The 12,994-nt window shown below is 33.2% G+C and overlaps 1 protein-coding gene and 2 long non-coding RNA genes across 7 annotated transcripts; all 3 read right to left on the bottom strand.

Moving 5' to 3' along the window:
• Positions 1 to 528: 528 nt before the first annotated feature.
• Positions 529 to 3,122, bottom strand: LOC147391372 (lactoylglutathione lyase-like). 5 transcript variants are annotated; one of them, XR_015183199.1, is made up of 5 exons: positions 2,810 to 3,112; positions 2,570 to 2,649; positions 2,352 to 2,416; positions 2,102 to 2,260; positions 544 to 671 (listed from the first exon to the last, which is right to left on the bottom strand). XR_015183199.1 is itself a non-coding variant. In XM_086459907.1 (4 exons), the coding sequence occupies exons 2-4, from the start codon at positions 2,597 to 2,599 to the stop codon at positions 588 to 590; spliced, it is 273 nt and encodes a 90-aa protein (XP_086316033.1). In that variant the 5' UTR covers positions 2,600 to 2,649; positions 2,810 to 3,122; the 3' UTR covers positions 529 to 587. The 5 variants fall into 5 exon arrangements, 3 of the variants coding, with proteins under 3 accessions (XP_086316033.1, XP_086316032.1, XP_086316031.1); XM_086459907.1 differs by lacking the exon at positions 2,352 to 2,416 and having other exon boundaries at positions 529 to 671; positions 2,810 to 3,122; XR_015183198.1 differs by having other exon boundaries at positions 2,570 to 3,111.
• An 84-nt stretch (positions 3,123 to 3,206) lies between these two features.
• Positions 3,207 to 4,151, bottom strand: LOC147391371 (uncharacterized). The gene is made up of 4 exons (XR_015182499.1): positions 3,882 to 4,151; positions 3,656 to 3,740; positions 3,486 to 3,560; positions 3,207 to 3,376 (listed from the first exon to the last, which is right to left on the bottom strand). It is a non-coding gene; the product is annotated as an uncharacterized LOC147391371 (long non-coding RNA).
• A 3,297-nt stretch (positions 4,152 to 7,448) lies between these two features.
• On the bottom strand, positions 7,449 to 8,580 carry LOC147391370 (uncharacterized). Its single transcript, XR_015182498.1, has 2 exons — positions 8,268 to 8,580; positions 7,449 to 8,043 (listed from the first exon to the last, which is right to left on the bottom strand). It is a non-coding gene; the product is annotated as an uncharacterized LOC147391370 (long non-coding RNA).
• Positions 8,581 to 12,994: the final 4,414 nt, after the last annotated feature.

Genomic DNA, 12,994 nt, shown 5'->3' with positions numbered 1-12,994 from the left:
CAAATATTATTTGGTGCACATGCGCAATATATTTGTGGAAAAAATTACATTCCAATAAGTTTTAAGAACGACATGTGCACACACATTTGATCAAGTCCAGTTCACACTCAACATTTTTTATCTATAGCGGCGGATTTTTCCGCCGCTACAAGGTAATTTTTCCGCTGATAAAAGCTATTGCGGCGGTGAGCAGCGGAACCAAAGATCCGTCGTTGTTTCCTCCGTCGCTAACTATAACAGCGGATAATGTATTCCGCTGTTGCAGGTAGTACCTTTAGCGGCGGCTATTAATATCTACTGCAATAGGTCGAATTTTTAACAAATAGAATATAATACATATAGCGGCGGATATTAAGATCTGTTGCAATAGGTTAATTTTTTTAAAAAAAATATATAACACATATAGCGGCGAATATTAAGATCCGCTGCAATAGGTCAATTTTTATTTTTTAAAAAAATATAACACATATAGCGACGGATATTAAAATATGCTGCTATACGCTTTTAAAAAAAAAAAATTATTCAAGCAAATTCCTACTTTTAAACTGGGAAATTTGGAACATGCTACAAGATTAAGAGAGCGTGTCTTACTTGAAAGTTCTTGTAGATATTTTCGGAATGGAACCGCAAAGATTGTTATAAGAAAGATCCCTGTCATGCATGGTCCACATCTGTAAATGAGTGACAATACACACTAAATTGGCAACAATCACATTTATGTCATTATGCAAATAAAAGTTACAAGCCACAAAGTGGGAACTTTCTAAATGCATAGAACCCAGAACACAGTTGGCTTAATTTAGAAAATATCCTCAACTTTGGCATGGATGAAAGCTTAGAAATATCTTAGAACATAACATTTTCCATGGAGAACTTTTATATAATGAGGCTCAGTTTCTAGAAATAAAATCACATAATATGACACTTGGTATCTATTTGGTTAGCAACATATATGGTCTAAAAGCAGGGTTTAATCTATCTTAGTTTAACAACCGAGCCAATTCAAGCCAACTCTAACACAAAATGCAGCACCCCTGCTTAAGCTAATAACGACGGTTTAACGACTGTCAAGAACTGTTGCCATTAACAACGACATTTAACTGTCATTTGTAGCGCAAATACACAGTCGCTAATACTCCAATGTGACGTAGTGTCTAACAGATCAAAAAATTTATTACTTGGAAATGAGTAGTCCTGAGGATAGAGCTTGTGAGTACAGCTGGAACAACAGGGCAAGGATAATTCATGTGTTCTAATCCCAATCCTTTAAATGGTTTCTTTCTCCTCTGAGCTGTTATAAATTCTCAAATTGAGTGCCTTGCTAACTTGATCTCACACACATTCAAATGAACAAATCCTCAAATCCTCATGGTTCAGACTCTAGCCCAAATAGACCCCTTTATATCAGCTTCATGGTGGACAGAAATGAGAGCAATAAAGATGAGATTACTTTGTTACCAAATGATAGCTAATAAATGATTATCAAAAAAGAAAATAAGAAATAGATGAGAAAGGAAGAAGGATAAGGTTTTAAAAAGAAAACCAAGAAATTTGTCAAGGTTTTTGAGAGAAACCTCTAAACTACCCAAGGTTTAGAAAGAAACCCTCAACTTAATTTTTTTTGGGTAAAGTATGGACTAAAAATTCTATCTTGATGGACCAAAATTGAAGATTTCAATGGACTTGAAGTGGTGTCACATGTTCTAGGACGTTTTTGAGTGAAAATGGCTCTCCAACCAATTTTTAAAACTTTTGCTAAGAGTATTCTTGAAATCCTCCCTACACCATAAAACTTGGAAGATAGGTGATCCTAATAGTAGGAAACTTTATATACCTTGCTTAATATAATTTCTATAAATATTTATATCAGGAAACATTGAATTAATGTTCAAACCCACATTGCAAAACAACTTTGAGGTTGTGTATTCAAGAATTCTATTTGTAGAACGTACAATCCCAGCCTGGGAAAGCTTGTCAATACACTCCAGAACCTATGCAGCACAAAGTGTAATCAGGACGAAAGAAATCAACTTGACCTAAATTATAACCAAGTACAATATGGAGTATGACTGTAAGACATTAACAACGTTCAGAAATTTACCGTTTTCCAGCCATCTTGATCAAGGAAAGAGGTGATCTTGGTGTTACTTCCAGGGATTGACCCTGGTTGTCGGGTTATCTTTCCTCCCAGTTCTTGAGTAACCAGGTTCACGAGTGCTATTTCCCCCTTAGCCCGAATGTCTTCAACCATTTTATAGACCTGCAGAACCATGAAGTTAAAGAGTCCTTAAGTTCTACAATACACAATCATAATCATGTTTCTAAAACTAAAATTATATAACAAAACACACATCTTGAGTAGCAATTTCAAAATGTCTGAAGCCTATTCCGATGTCATAGCTATCCACTCCATAATCTGTGAATCACCACAAAAAGTGAGCACATCAAAAACCATATTTTAACAAGATAGATAAACATTATTCAGGCCTAGACATTAAGATATATGTTATTACTTGATACTGGAATCAATATTACTTTCAAAAGTATGTATTTGATGCAACCTTGTTACCTTTCCCAGACTAGCATGACCAATTGTCATCTTTCCCGACTCATAAAGCTTGCAAAGTCGCCAACCAACAAGGAAAATTGCTTGAACATTACCCAACATGCGAACAAGTTTCACTTGGTTAATTTGGAATGATGCCAATGGAGCTCCAAATTTTCACCTCCGAAAAATAAAAGATAATATAACGTACCTACAAATTTTCACCTCCGAAAAAGAAAATAAACATAACAGATAGTGACGTACCTTAGTTGTGCCACCAGCAATATTCAGGCTTCCAAGCTTTGGAATAACATAAAATGAAAACTCTACTCTCCCAATACTGAAAAATTAAATTTTGGCATATAATTTACTGGAAGGCTCAAGTAGAGGATCTCAATATTGTAGATTAAAGTGTAAAAATAGCTGACAATTTTTGGAACCACCAACTAACAAAATGAAAAGACCCAAATGCCCCTCGTCTTCAACTTTCATAAATCTAACTATTTTTGGAACCACCTGTGGTAAATTATCTATTTTTAGAAGGTAAAATCAAATAATTATACAAATCTAACATGATCCCATTTAGATCCATGATGTGATGACTCCACACCCACCACCCCTAACAACAAATCACCAACTTTCAAGTCAATTTCATACAAATCCATCCTTAGTTAAACATGGAAAATAAATAATCTTGTGTAATAAGCTCCTCAAATAAAAGAATTTATAAGGATGACTAATTCAAATTATACAGACCCGGTCCACACGCAATCCACTGTTCTCCTCCATTATTTGAACATGTTCTAGCTTTAGTTTCTCGTTCTCAATCTCCTGTTGTGAACCACAAATACATACAAATTAGTTGCAAAAACCAGCAAAGAGGAATAAAGTGGTAGTAAGATTAACATAGCAGTATAGTTTGCACGTCATATGGACTTACATATGCAGATGTTCTCTATGAGATAAACTTGTCCATTCCACAACCATCGTAAGTTACTTACCCTGAAACCTTATACTTCAAAAGGAACCCATTTTAGTTTTTGACTAGGATCAAACAAGATGAACAAAGTAAGTAATGAAATTAAAAAAAAAAATTTAAATTTAATGTACTTTAAGATTCAAATCAAGCATTCTGGCCAAAGCCAAGAGCAAGGTGGTCTTCCCATAGCTTGCGGGGCCTAAGAGCAATGTCATTCTATGCAAATAAAAAAAAATCAGAAAGGAATAGAATTGAGAGTTCATTTGAGTTGAACAAATATTATAAATGAAACCAATAACAAGTAATATTATTCGAGTTGAGTAAGGACACAAGTAAAAAAAACAGGGATAAATGGACCTGAGAATGTTGCTTTCATAAAATTAGTTATGAGTGTATTCTCAATTTCTCATATGTACGTACATGATGGTGATAGTTTGGAAGCATCCGCGGAAGAACCTACATGTAGAACCTTGGTCAGTAGAAAGTTGGTTTAAAGATTCACATAAAATCATTATCTTTAGCCATTCAACAATAAATATCATGTCCAAAATGAAAGAGTGAAAGTTAACATAGGATAGAGTGAATCCCCAAATCCCTATGCAGATAAATTGGCAAGAAGTTAACATGAGAGACTCTCATATGGATTCAAGTTCAATAGAATTAGTCACCATAGAATTAGAGTGATATTTCAAGGAGGAAATTAAGTATTATTTTTGCTAGTTTATAATAGGTAAAAGGTTATGTGACTTTAGAATCTCATTCTATCAAAACCTTCCTTCCATCCAGATTTAGAAGCTAAAATCCACTTCAACCATCACAACCCTTTGATTCAAACCAATACCTATCTGCCCTTAACCTGCCACATTCATCACACATAGAGCCATATCTTGTGTTTTGTCAGATGTTCAACAATAATTCACACAGATAAAAGTTTGCCCAATATTAACCATTTTGTTATTGATAATAGAAGAGACACATGATCTAGGGTCTCTCATCTGAATTAAGTCCTAAAAATAAAAAAATAAAATAAAGATGAAACAATCATACAAGAATACAGATTTACGGGGTTCAGCAAATTGCCAAAACCAAAATAAGAAATTAAGAGTTAGAATAAGTAGCCACATGCTCATACAAATTTGAACCTACATTTCTATGTGAGTGTGGTGAATGGGTGGTGAAAGTCAATTGATGAACAGATTCATTGTTAGTTGAAGATGGTCATTAGAAAGTACCTTAGATGATATTGAAGGTCAAGGTTGTGCAAATGTGAAAACACCTGCACAAGATAATAGTGTTTATTTAGGTTAGATTAAAGATGGGGATCTAAAAATCAATTAAATACCATACAGTTACATCAATAAAACATAAGATCATTGGGCTTACTTGGAAAATGATGAAATTAAACTTAACAGTTGGAACCGAAAGTAAAATGATCATCTTCCTTTTATTTCCAGACAACACTTTCATGGATGGGGCATGAATAACAGAATAGGGCTCTATCATACTTGAATCCCCATAAGTATGCACCAATGTTTGAACTTTAGCCCTATAAGAACATATAACAACTATCGAAGAAGTCAATAAGTTCTCAATCAACATGTAAGGCATTACATAATCCTTTATTTGTAGCAAAAACTACAATAGGAGAAAGTGCTCTCTATAAAGCACAATTCAAGTAGGAAAAACATTCCATATCCAACATGTGAAACTGCAAAGTAAGGTTGCATAAATCGGAAAATAATATACAGGCTAACCTAACCCATATAGGACATACAAGAGATTTGAAAGGAAAAGGCACCTCGTCAATGAACAGCACTCTAGATACAAGCTCTGCCACACCTTTATCAATGTACTTGTTAACAACCGTCATAAGCATAGTTTTTTTTGGTTAAACCGTGCACATCTCCACCCTTACTTCTCAAATCCAAGATATTGAAATGTTCATAGAAAAAAAATATGATACAAAATAAGTAGAAACATGAACTACTTACAGACAACATCTTGTCCAGCTTCATTGTGAGTGAACTGCCTGATATGATCTTCCGCTTCTTTCTCGGCCTTCAATGTCTCACGCTCATTCCACAAAACAAAAATAAGAAATTAAGAGTTAGAACAAGTAGCCACATGCTCATACAAATTTGAACCTAAAAATTATGCCATTACATGCCCACAGCAACTTCATTTGCCCATTTACTACTTATAAAACCTCAACATCAAGAAGACATCGAGACGCCGCATAAGTTTCAAGTACATAATTCTTTCACATTTACTACTTATATCTAGGAATTGAAAATGTCAAGGACCTACCAAGCTGGCTACCATGATCCTTCAGCACCCTTACTTGGATTTTGGAAAGCAGAGAAATCCCAGAAAGTTTTCAAGGCGTAAGGTGGATAGATAGTCTCTCCTTCATTGATCTTTGCTATTGCAATTTTCAATCAGTCTGTTAGATTAACCAAGGTGACCTTTACAAGGATTCTACAAATCAAAATACCAAATTCAGTTCAATTATTTTTAACCAAACAAGGATCTACAAAGATCAATAAACCATTATAAATATTAGATCCATTACAAAACATGACATAGAGTGAAAATTTTGTGTGCACATGCCTATGATCAACACTATATACATTCTACTTACAGAAGTGTGTATTTATGAGAATATTTATCCATGAGTCGCAAGGTATGATGCTTGGTAAGATCGAATAGTCCAAATTTAATGGGACCCATGGACCCACCTAAGCGATCTTTACTATAGAACAAATGGACCCAATAAAAAATAAACACACCCAACTCAATCCCATTTTCTCTTACACCGCACAAATATATGTAGGTTATACAAAAAAATAAAATTATGAGTGCTAATAATTCTTAGATGACATGTAAAGTTACCATTTATCAGAGAGAGATTATTAGTCATCAAATGAATTAGTTTACTCATCATCATCAAAGCCATAACACGAGTTCATAGTCAAAATAGGGTCTCTGTTGACAGTTTGAAAACAACATTTAAACAAATTTCATAGTCAAAATAGGGTCTCTGTTGACAGTTTGAAAAATATATCATCATCATAGGCACTATCAATAACACGAGTTCATCTCCCCATTTGTTCATAAGTGGCTTATCTGTTTTGTGGCTGCCCATGTGTCTGACACTTCATGTCAATATCAATATCACAAACCATGACTAGAACCCACCACCTTGCATTGCAATATTTCAACCAAACTTATAGACATCCAAAACAACAAAGATAGATAGTATTTACATCTCAAAATATATACAGAACCAACATAATCTAGTATCCCTTTTGTAATGCAATGAGCTTCTAGAAGTTGTATATGTAATAATTTCCAATGGCAAATGACTCTTTTCTATACAAATGCAAACTATTTCAGAAAAATGTATGAATCATTGAATGTCTGCTCATATCATACCCAAATTGTGCACTGCTAGGGCTAGTCCTTGTGCTTCATAGACAGCATAAAATGCAAGTTTGCGGTAGAATATTTTGATAAATAGTAACAGGTAGCCTAAATATTTTTTTAAAAAATATGTACAACTAAATCAAGTTCACTGTTTTTGTGGAACACTTCAAGCATAATAATTAAAGCATATTGTCATGTCTCCTTAGATATAAAATTTTCAAAGTTCTCATCCTTGAAAATTCTTCAGTAGAATATTAATCTACATACAACTTTTGTTATACTGCTGTCACATACCATATTGAGCCCAAGTACCCTTAGTAAGGTCAGAATCCTTTTGCAAATGGTATGCCCACAAGTTTGTTACATGAAAATCATTTCTCCTATCAAGTCTGTTCAGACTCCATGCTAGAATAGCCTCTATAAATAGTAATAGATGCAATTTTTTCATGCACCTTGAGGCAGATTTTGTAAATAAAAGTCTATATATATATATATATATATATGGGTTGCTTGTGGGTTTCTGATTGTGACCATTATGAACACTACATCATCTTGCAATACTTGCAATTTTTTTTTTCTTTTCTGATATGGGTTGCTTATGGGTTTCTGATTATGGCCATTATGACTAATAATGGAACATCTCATGAACCAAAATTCTCAAAATGATTAAGTTCTAATCAACAATTTAGTACTTGTAGAATCCCATGAGAAATCTCTTTAAAGTTTTTCTATACAGTTTGCCACTGAAACCAAAATTCATTACATAAGACAGTAAATAAAGTAGCTTGAGAAGGCAGTTCTCATTAGTTTCATTCTTCAACGATAGGATATTTTAAAAATAAATTAAAAACCATTTTTTACCATAATCCAATAATCTAGTACAGGAATCCCAAGTTCCAATAGGATGACCAAGGTGTTCTGAGAAAGCAACCCAAGTTACTTCTCAAAATGACCTTTATCATCCTCACTTGAATGTTCAATGTGCCAAACTTCTGACTAAGTAGCTAAAGAGAATGAAAGAGCTACATACCATTTTCGAGAGGCTATTTTTTTGAGGCCATCTGAATTTCCAAGGGAGGAGTCAACTTCCACACTAAGAGCATATAAAGAAATCATAAGGAAGAAAAAATCCATTCTTAGTTCAACACTCAATAAGTAATTAAGCACTTGTTAGGTACAGATGTAGGCATACTTAATATTTTCTATAACTGTAATTCAGTAAATACTTCTTTTTCTGTTTTTGATAAATAATACTAAAGTAAATACCCAAAGCAACATAAAAATAAAAAACTGAGACTAATAGATATGAAAACTTACATTGAAGTATACGGCAGACCCGGAGTTGAATACAACTTCATCTAATGAAATGAGAATCATCTTTGATTGACACTTGCAAGATATTGAAAGTTGGAGCTCTTGTGGTAATAGTTGGAAATTGTAACTTTATCTGTTGGTGTGAATAACCCATTAATCTCAAGCCCAATGGACGAATCACCCAATAAAGGGTCATTAACAAATGTGACATTCAAAGAAGCAATCTCATCTATGGTGATTTCTTTAGGAATAGCTTGCAACTTGGGATTAAGCTTTAAAATACCTTCTTTAATTTTCTTGCTAATTGAATTATCCATGGCAGATTTTAATTACATATTGTATTTTTTTAATATGTAATAAGAAAACTGGAAATACTTGGTCATTGATGGAAATTTTTTGCTAACACACCAAAAAGAAGCAATGGAACTCAATATTAAGGAAATGGAAGTAAAAAAAATCCAGAAAATAAGAATCCGACACAAGAATTTGCATCATTGCACATATGAAAATAAAAAACAGTCCTTATAAAGCAAAGTAACCCATCCAAGTACTCACTTGGAGTTTAGTCTCATGAACCATAAGGTAATTGGAGTTTGGTTATGTTATTATGATGTCTTCCTCTTTTCTTTGCTATTTTACAATGTTGTTCTCACTGATCAAATATATTGTTCTATTGCTATATTACCTAGAACTAATATATGTCAGCTGAGCAGCGTAGATCATGCTCTGTAAAATAGTTTAGTTGATAAATTTTATAGCAAATTTGACTAAATAAAATTCCAGAATAGATTCAATTTTGATATTTACCTCTTAGAGATTTAAATATAACAATCTTCAAACTTGAGCAATGATTCAGTCCACTTATAAAATGATAAAACTACAAAGTTGAATCCAATTTTGACAAAAAACTTACTTCTTCAACTTAATTGTATAAATTGGAAAACAAAGAAAATTGATTGAGAAACAGATGAATTTCTACTGAAAATGAAGCATTTTGCAACAAATTTATATAAGAAGTTAATATTTTTTAATAAAAAACAGAGATTCATGCAAAAAAAAAAAATTGAGAATTTTGCTTGAAATACCTTTATCCCCAATTACCAATAATAGATTCCTTCAAAACTAAAAAGACCCACCAAATATGAAATTAAAAATGGGAGAAAGCAAACCTTTATAAGCAATTCGATGGAGAAAGGAGAAAAACCCTAGGGTTTATTTCTATGGAGGAGCTTAATACCATTAGAAATCGCAGAAATCCCTTCAATAGAAAGATATCCTTAGAAATTGCGGAGTTTCTGATCAAAAATCTTGAAATCGAAGGGTTTCTACTTGAAATCATTGAGAAATATACCCTATGGAGGCGATGATACCCTTTGTAAGAGCTCCAAGAGAAAAACCAGGGAGAGAGAGAGAGAGAGAGAGAGAGCAAATTCTTCTCTTCATCAACCTTCGAATCATATTTCTTTGAAGCGTTGTGATAGGATCGAAGCATTGATCTCATCAAATTGAACGTCCAAAAATTTAACGGCTTATAACACACAAACCATGCCATCGAACTTGGAATTTTTCACTAAGAGAGAACAGAGAGCAGAGAGGACAGAGTGTCTGTATGAGAGAGAGAGAGAGAGAGAGAGAGAGAAAGAGAGCAGAGAGACGAAGAGAGACGTCTGAGTTTTTCATGTAAAAAACAAATTGAATTTTCTTTAGTAGCGGATACGTTTTTCGCTGCTCTATGTACATAATGAGCGGGAAATTATTTAGCGTAATTTTTATTAGCGCGTATGAACGGTCCTGTAGCGGCGGATTATAATTCGCTACTGTATTTAATTTTAAAAATAAATTTGAGAGAGAACTCCCTCAATCAAGTTTTTATATTGAAAATTATGCTCTATCACGGTAGAAAATCTAATCCACTGCTATATTTAATTTTTTTAAAAAAATTAGAAAAACTCACTAAATCAAGGTTTATATATAGAAAAATTATACTCTATAGCAACGAAAAATATAATCTGCTGCTATATTTAATTTAAAAAAAAAAAGTAGAGAAAACTCACTAAATCGAATTTTATATATAGAAAAATTATATTCTATAACTGCAGATAATATAATCCGCTGCTATAATCAATAAAAAAAAATTTATGAAGAGAACTCACTAAATCGAGTTTTATATATAGAAAAATAATACTTTATAGCGACGGAAAATATAATCCGCTGCTATATTCAATTAAAAAAAAATTATAGAGAGAACTCATTAAATCAAATTTTTTATATAGAAAAATTGTACTCTATAGCGGCGAAAATATAATCCGCTGCTATATTCAATTAAAAAAAATTATGTCAAAATTTTACTTTATAGTGACGGCAAATATAATCCGCTGCTATATTCAATTAAAAAAAAATTATAGAGAGAACACACTAAATGGAGTTTTATACATAGAAAAATTGTATTCTATAGCTGCGGATAATATAATCCGCTGCTATATGCAATTAAAAAAAAATTTGATAGAGAGAATGGAGTATTTTATATAAAAAAAATGATTTTTTTAGTGGCGGATATATTTTTCCGCTGCTATATGTACATGAATAAACATGAAACTATTTAGTGTGAATTTTTTGCGTATGCGCCTGTCCCTATAGTGGCAGATACAATTATCCGCTACAAAAAATGTATCTATAGTGGCGGATAAAACTATCCGCCGTTATAAATCGTCGCTATAGATCAAAAATGTTGTAGTGTCAATTAAATCACGGATGGCCAAATGATCAAAAGTAGTGTTGTAACATGCGCTAGAAAACCTCAAAGTACAAGTGGATCAAGTACATATGATTCACTTAAATCTGACCCGATTCACTATAAATATGTTGCAAATACCAAAATCTAATAAATATAAAAAAATGTGAAGTCTAAAAATTGAGTGATGTTAAGTAGGTAATCATTTAACGGGTGAGTCAGGGTGCCTAACACCTTCTTTGAGTCACAATTGAACCCATGATCCCGAATATTTGATTCATAGATTATTTTTCAAGTCAACTTGTCAAAAAATAAATCATTTTAAAAATCAAATCGGGTGGTCATTCACACCCAATTACCTCAATGAATGGTGGCGACTCTGTATCACGTGGCAATCGATTCCATCTCGAGAATTCGATTTTCATATATATTTTTTAACTGATGACATTGCTCCCTTGACTTAAGTATTCTCTCATAGATTAATGAGAAATGACCTTAGTGCCATCTCTTTAAACTCCGATAAATACCTTTGAATTTTCTCATCAAACCTGCTCACCTTCAAGTTCTTCAACCTTATCGACCATGTGTAACTAAGTGCCATTTTCTTCAACTTCTAACAAAAATCTTTTGAAGTCTCTCATAAAAATCATTTAACTTCAAACTCTTCAACCTTATCGGTCACCTCTAGGTTTTCCCCCTACAAGAAAATTCTAGTTCAAAACTTTACAGTGGTCTTAGGTAATTGTTGAGTCAGTCCTGTCCCTCTTAAGAGAAATATTTTTTTCTTAAATAAAAATTGATCTGAGATTTCATATAATTGGGATGATCAACCAATCTAGCAAGAGTATTTTGTAAATTGGGAATTTCTTGCTACACGTAGATTCATGTGATTGCTCAATCTAGATTTTCATGTGCATCCCAAACTGGCTTCTATGTGAGCAAAATGTGTTTTTTCATGACTAATGATAAAACGATGCCCTAACATGTATGTGACAAACATGACAAGTGTACAGAATCGTAGATTCTTTTTATTGTGTATCCTTAAGAAAAAGATATAAAATAATGATTTTCTAACTAGAAAGTCTTGACTAGGTCAATACTCGGTTGGTGTCGCATAGACACAAAACCATAGATATATATCCTCGAGATACACACTATAAATCTAAATAAAAGATGTTCAATTGTGTATCTTGAGAAAATAGATCTATGATTCGGTGTCTATGAGACATTAGTCTAGTATTAATGGAGTGAAGACTTTCTAATTAGAAACTCAACACTCAAGAATTTATGATTTTGTGCACTTGCCAATTCAATGATAGCGCGTATCGTTATCAAGACTCTTTTTTCAGTGGAGAGGCTCTTACCACGGGGGAGATCCTCCGTAGCACGTTTTCAAAGGGATGGGAGAGAGGTATTTAAAAATAAAATTAACATCTCTGTCACTTATGACCATGACTTAGATCTTTTTAAAAAAAATTCAAAAAAACATATTTTTTTATTGAGATCCAAACCTTTAAAAATGACCGGCTACTGGAACTCCCCAGATTTTAAGGGGTGAGATCTAATTTTATTGCTGATGGAGCGCTCTTCCAACCGTTTAAATTGTCCTACAGGGTTGCTACAAGAACGTGTGACACAGGATCCACTTCCGCCCTTACCACCTGTGCCATGTGTCAGGTGACGTAATGATTGTTGGGCGAAGGGCGTTGAGTCCGACTTTGAAGCGTTTAGACAGCTTCAAAATTTCGGTACCCCCTCTTTTCAATACGACACGTCTTATTTAAATTGCTCTTTCATTATTTTTTTTGGAAATGACACACGTGTAATTCAAAGAGGATTTTACCAAAATTTTGAAGCGGACGGACCGCTTGAAATTTTTTTCCTAAGCGTTTAATTCAACGAATCTCAACAAACGTACACGTCCCGTAAGGCGCACATTAGCATAAACCATCATATTTTAATCATCAAATGTGGATTCCTGCACTTTTACTCTATTTTT

Source organism: Akebia trifoliata, chromosome 11, assembly GCF_017979445.1.
Source record: "Akebia trifoliata isolate Shusen 1 chromosome 11, ASM1797944v1, whole genome shotgun sequence".
Lineage (NCBI taxonomy): Eukaryota > Viridiplantae > Streptophyta > Magnoliopsida > Ranunculales > Lardizabalaceae > Akebia > Akebia trifoliata.
This window is presented reverse-complemented; position numbering and strand designations above follow the sequence as displayed.

What these genes read in the sequence shown, in the direction of transcription:
- LOC147391372 (XM_086459905.1), bottom strand. Translation starts at nt 2,668, where the DNA reads ATGTTGGGTAATGTTCAAGCAATTTTCCTTGTTGGTTGGCGACTTTGC. An exon ending in GTCATGCTAGTCTGGGAAAG is followed by an intron (nt 2,261 to 2,569) that starts GTAACAAGGTTG and finishes ATGGTTCTGCAG; the next exon opens with GTCTATAAAATGGTTGAAGA. An exon ending in ATCAAGATGGCTGGAAAACG is followed by an intron (nt 672 to 2,101) that starts GTAAATTTCTGA and finishes ACTCATTTACAG; the next exon opens with ATGTGGACCATGCATGACAG.